This window comes from Homarus americanus, unplaced genomic scaffold (genome assembly GCF_018991925.1).
Source record: "Homarus americanus isolate GMGI-L3 unplaced genomic scaffold, GMGI_Hamer_2.0 scaffold34360, whole genome shotgun sequence".
Classification (NCBI taxonomy): Eukaryota; Metazoa; Arthropoda; class Malacostraca; order Decapoda; family Nephropidae; genus Homarus; species Homarus americanus.
Genome location: NW_024739403.1, coordinates 5187137 through 5193136, shown reverse-complemented (window position 1 = coordinate 5193136; position 6000 = coordinate 5187137). Strand labels below are relative to the sequence as shown.

At 38.1% G+C, this 6000-nt stretch overlaps 1 protein-coding gene across 1 annotated transcript in view; it reads left to right on the top strand.

Annotated features, from left to right (window-relative positions):
- The first annotated feature begins 4877 nt into the window (after positions 1-4877).
- LOC121874618 overlaps positions 4878-6000 on the top strand; it is a 72472-nt gene continuing 71349 nt past the window's right edge. Inside the window, 1 exon segment of the mRNA XM_042378846.1 lies at positions 4878-5051. Within this exon segment, the coding sequence (XP_042234780.1) occupies positions 4884-5051 (168 nt within the window). The 5' untranslated portion in view covers positions 4878-4883.

Below are 6000 nucleotides of genomic sequence, written 5' to 3'. Positions count from 1 at the left end.
TCACAACAACAATAATACTGTCACAAATAATAACACGTCACAACAAAATAACACTGTCATAACAATACAATACTCAATACAACAAATAATAACACTGTCACACAAATAATAATAACACTGTCATAACAAATAATAACACTGTCACAATAACAATAACACTGTCACAACAAATAATAACATCAACAAATAAATAATAATACTGTCACAAATAAAATAACACTGTCACAACAATAAACACTGTCACAAATAACAACAAATACTCAAACAATAAATACAATACTACAACAATAATAACACTGTCACAACAAATAACAATACTGTCATAACAACAATAACACTGTCACAAATAATAACACCGTCATAAAAACAATAACACTGTCACAAATAACAATACTGTCACAACAACAATAACACTGTCATAACAACAATACTGTCACAACAATAACACTGTCACAACAACAAATACCGTCACAACAACAATAACACTGTCATAACAACAATAACACTGTCACAAATAAATAATAACACTGTCATAATAATAACAACAACAAATACGTCACAACAATACTGTCATAACAAATACAATAACTGTCACAACAATAACACTGTCACAAATAAATAATAATACTGTCATAATAAATAATAATACTGTCACAACAACAATAACACTGTCACAAATAACAAATACTGTCACAACAACAATAACACTGTCATAACAATAATAACACTGTCAAGAAATAATAAATACTGTCACAAATAACAATAACACTGTCACAAATAATAATACTGTCACAAATAAATAACAAACTGTCATAACAACAATAACACTGTCACAAATAACAATGTCACAAATAAATAACAATACTGTCACAAATAACAATAACACTAAACAACAACAATAACACTGTCACAACAACAATAACACTGTCACAAATAACAACAAATAAATAAATACTGTCATAACAAATACAATACTGTCACACAACAGTAATACTGTCACAATAACAAATAACAATACTGTCATAACAATAATAACACTGTCACAACAATAATAAATACTGTCACAATAACAATAAATAAATAAATACTGTCAAATAATAATAATACTGTCACAATAAATAATAATACTGTCATAAATAAATAATAATACTGTCATAATAAATACAATACGTCACAAAAACAATAATACCGTCAATCAAATAATAATACTGTCACAACAATAATAAATACTGTCACAAATAACAGTAAATACTGTCATAAAAATAATAATACTGTCACAAATAAACAATAATACTGTCACAACAAATAAATAAATACTGCTGTCATAACAACAATAACACTGTCACAACAACAATAACACTGTCACAACAACAATAATAACACGTCATAACAATAACACTGTCACAAATAATAACACTGTCACAACAAATAACAACACTGTCACAACAACAGTAAATACTGTCAATAATAACAATAACACTGTCACAACAAATACAATACCGTCACAACAATAACAACAAATAAATAAATACTGTCATAACAAATAACAATACCGTCACAAAAAAATAACACTGTCACAACAACAATAACACTGTCAATAATAACAATAACAAATACTGTCACAATAAATACAATAATGTCACAAATAAATACAATACTGTCACAACAACAGTAACACTGTCATAACAATACAAGTCACAAATAACAATAATACTGTCACAACAAATAATAATACTGTACCAATAAATACAATACTGTCACAAATAACACTGTCAAATACCACTGTCACAACAATAATACTCTGTCACAAACAATAACACTGTCACAACAATAACACTGTCACAACAATAACACTGTCACAAATAAATAACAACACTGTCACAACAACAATAACACTGTCACAACAATAACATCGTCACAAATAATAAATACTGTCACAACAAATAACAAACTGTCACAACAATACAATACTGCGTTCAACAATAACAATACTGTCCAACAACAATAACACTGTCACAAATAATAACACTGTCACAAACAATAACACTGTCACAACAATACAATACTGTCACAAAAACAATAACACTGTCACAATAATAATACTGTCAAAACAATAACACTGTCACAACAAATAATAACACTGTCACAAATAACAATAACACCAATACAATAACAATAATACTGCCATAACAAATAACAATACTGTCACAAATAAATAATAACACTGTCACAACAACAATACCGTCACAACAATAATAACACTGTCACAAATAAACAATAACACTGTCACAAATAACAATAACACTGTCACAACAACAATAACACCGTCACAAATAACAATAACACTGTCACAACAACAATACAATACTGTCACAACAACAATAACACTGTCACAAATAAAATAATACAATAACACTGTCACAACAACAATACTGTCACAAATAAATAAATACCGTCACAACAACAATAACACCGTCACAACAACAATAACACCGTCACAACAACAACAACAACAACACCGTCAAAACAACAACACTCTCAACTGCAAAAACAAGAACAACTTTATCAATAATAACAAAAACTCCACCAACAAGATTCAAGATATAAAATATCAAGACAAATAAAACAACAAAAGTGGCATATAAAAAACTACATAAAATACGAACTTGAATAATGTACCGTACAGTACGTGGTGATGGCGCTGTGTGGGAAAACATAATGTCTGAAATTCTTTGGACAAACTCCACATAAATGTCCTGGAGAGTTTATTGGAGGGAAGGAATTTTGGGATGATGGGAGGGAAGGATGGTGGGATGATGGGAGGAAGGATGGTGGGATGATGGGAGGAAGGATGGGGGATGATGGGAGAAGGATGGTGGGATGATGGGAGGAAGGATGGGATGATGGGAGGGAAGGATGGTGGGATGATGCGAGGGAAGGATGGTGGGATGATGGGAGGAAGGATGGTGGGATGATGGGAGGGAAGGATGGGGATGATGGGAGGAAGGATGGTGGGATGATGCGAGGGAAGGATGGTGGGATGATGCGAGGGAAGGATGGTGGGATGATGCGAGGGAAGGATGGCGGGATGATGGGAGGGAAGGATGGCAGGATGATACGAATAACTAATAAAGCTATTGATTTAAACTTAATAAATTGTGAGTAAATAAACCGTGATAATGCAAGACAGACAGACAGACAGACATATATAGAAACAGATAAGGAGAGGTATAAAAGGTATATAATTAAAGACAAACAAACTAGTAAATTAAAAAGATACAAACACAAACAAAGAAACGGGTAGAGAGAGATAGACAGAGTGTGTGTGTGTTTGTGTGTGTGTGAATTTGACTGTAAGTAGAGGAGTGATGAATAAAACACATAGGTCAGAGATACAGAAGAAGAGGGAGAAGAGACAAATTACTAAATACATAGAGAGACGTGTTGAATAATGGTGTAGAAGTAGAGAGAGAGATTAACAGATGAATGGCGGTGAAGTAGCCATGAATAACTGAGAGATGTGTAGAGGTCATACAACCATGTCAAAGACTGAACTTCTCTTTTCTGGCAGGGTCGGTGATGCCTGTCTCCCTGATCTCTCTCTAATGCACTCGCCTAATGGACCTTTCAGGCCCTGTGTGTAATAATAATAATAATAATTAACGGTTTATTGAAAGAGCTTGGCAGCCAGAAGGCTGAAAATTTACAGTTACATATTTGGGGAATGGGTTACGGATTACAAATAATATACAAGTAACATAAGTGACACAAATAAGATATATAATAACTTAGATGGGGATCAGCTCAAACTACAGTTCATTTCAACATAGTGACAGTGTAAGAGCAGTGTTTACCGGGAGTGAATACACTGATTTATTACATGTTATTGATAATTTTACAATGGTTGGGACTGGGCTGTTCTATACGACTGTTCGTGCACGTATGGGCTGGATGCGGTTGTGGTGTCGAACAGCAATGTTCGGACAGGGGATCTCAGGTGGTAGTAGGAGCCGGTGTCGGGGATGGTGTGTGTGCGTGTGCGTAGTACATGTTTACATCATCAGAATAACAAACTACCTTCACATAATTAGTCAGGAAGGTAAACAATATAATAACAGCCTCAAAATTAGACAATAAATTCAGTCTGAAATAGCCTGACCAGGTGAAACACGGTAACCTGAAATTCACCTCACATATATACACAACAGTATTAGCCACCTTAATATCTCTCTGTTCTATTAAAAAAAAAATATATATATATATATATATATATATATATATATATATTTATAAATAAATATATATATATATATATATATATATATATATATATATATATATATATATATATATATATATATATATATATATATATATATATATATATATATATATTTTTTTTTTTTTTTTTTTTCATTTCTATTATCTTGGTGTTCTCACTCCTCACAGTCCTCTATTCTTTCCTCCCACTCACTTCACCCTTTCATACAATCTCACCCTTCTCTGTCTCCCTCATCTCTCCTCTTCACTCCCACACCCCCATCCCTTTATATACCACTGTATTATCTCCCTCTCAATAGTCAACCACTTCCCTCTCAACTCAACCACTCTCTCACATTCAACCACTCCTCTCACAGTCAACCACTTCTCACATTCAACCACTTCTCTCTCAGTCAACCACTTCCTCTCACAGTCAACCACTTTCCTCTCACACTAACCACCTCTCTCAGTCAACCACTTCCCTCTCACAGTCAACCACTTTCCTCTCACATTCAACCACTCTCTCTCTGTCAACCACTCTTCTCACACCAACCACTCTCACACTCAACCACTCTCTCACACTCAACCACCTCTCACACTCAACCACTTCCCTCTCACACAGGATGGCGGCGGCGGTGGCGAGTGTGAGCGGCGCTGGTGGAGGGCTGGCCGGGGTGATGGAGGAGCCTCATGAAGCAGTTCCTGGGGGCAGTACGGAAGGAGTCACGCCCCTCATGTACGCGTGCCAGCAAGGACGTGACCACGCCGTCAGGCAGATCCTACATAGGAAGGTAAGTCCTGGAGAGTTTATTGGAGGGAAGGATGGCGGGTTGATGGGAGGGAAGGATGGTGGGATGGGGAGGAAAAGTATGGTGGGATGATGAGAGGAAGCGATGGCGGGATGATGGATGGAAGGATGCGGGATGATGGAGGAAGGATGGCGATTGATGGGGAGAAAGCGATTAAGGATGATGGGAGGGCGATGGCGGGATGATGGGAGGAAAGTGATGGCGGGGATGATGGGAGGGAAGGATGGCGGGATGATGGGAGGAAAGGAGGGATGATGGGAGGGAAGGATGGTGGGGATGGGGGGAAGGATGGCGGGATGATGTGGAGGAAGGATGGCGATGATGGAGGAAAGGATGGCGGATGATGGGAGGAAGGCTGATGGCGATGATGTGGAGGAAAGCGATGGCGGGATGATGGAGGGCTGATGGCGGACAGATGGGAGGAAAGGATGGCGGGATGATGGGAGGGAAGGATGCAGGGATGTTGGGGGGGGGAAGGATGGCGGGATGATGGGAGGGGAGGATGGCGGGATGATGGGAGGGAAGGATGGCGGGATGATGAGGAAGGAGAGGATGATGAGGGAAAAGATGGCGGATGATGGGAGGAAAGGATGGCGGGATGATGGAGAGAAGGAGAGGATGATGGGAGGGAAGGATGGTGGGATGATGGAGTGGAAGGATGGTGGGATTGCGGAGGCCGATGGTGGATGATGGAGGAAGGATGGCGGGATGATGGGGAGTGAAAGGATGGCGGATGATGGGAGGAAGGACAGGGATGATGAGGAAAAGGATGGCGGGATGATGGGAGGAAGGATGGCGGGATGAGATGGAGGAAAGGATGGTGGGATGATGGGAGGGGAAGGATGGTGGGGATGATGGGAGGGAAGGATATGGGATGATGGGAGGAAAGGATGGCGGGATGATGGGAGGTATGATGGTGGGATGATGGGAG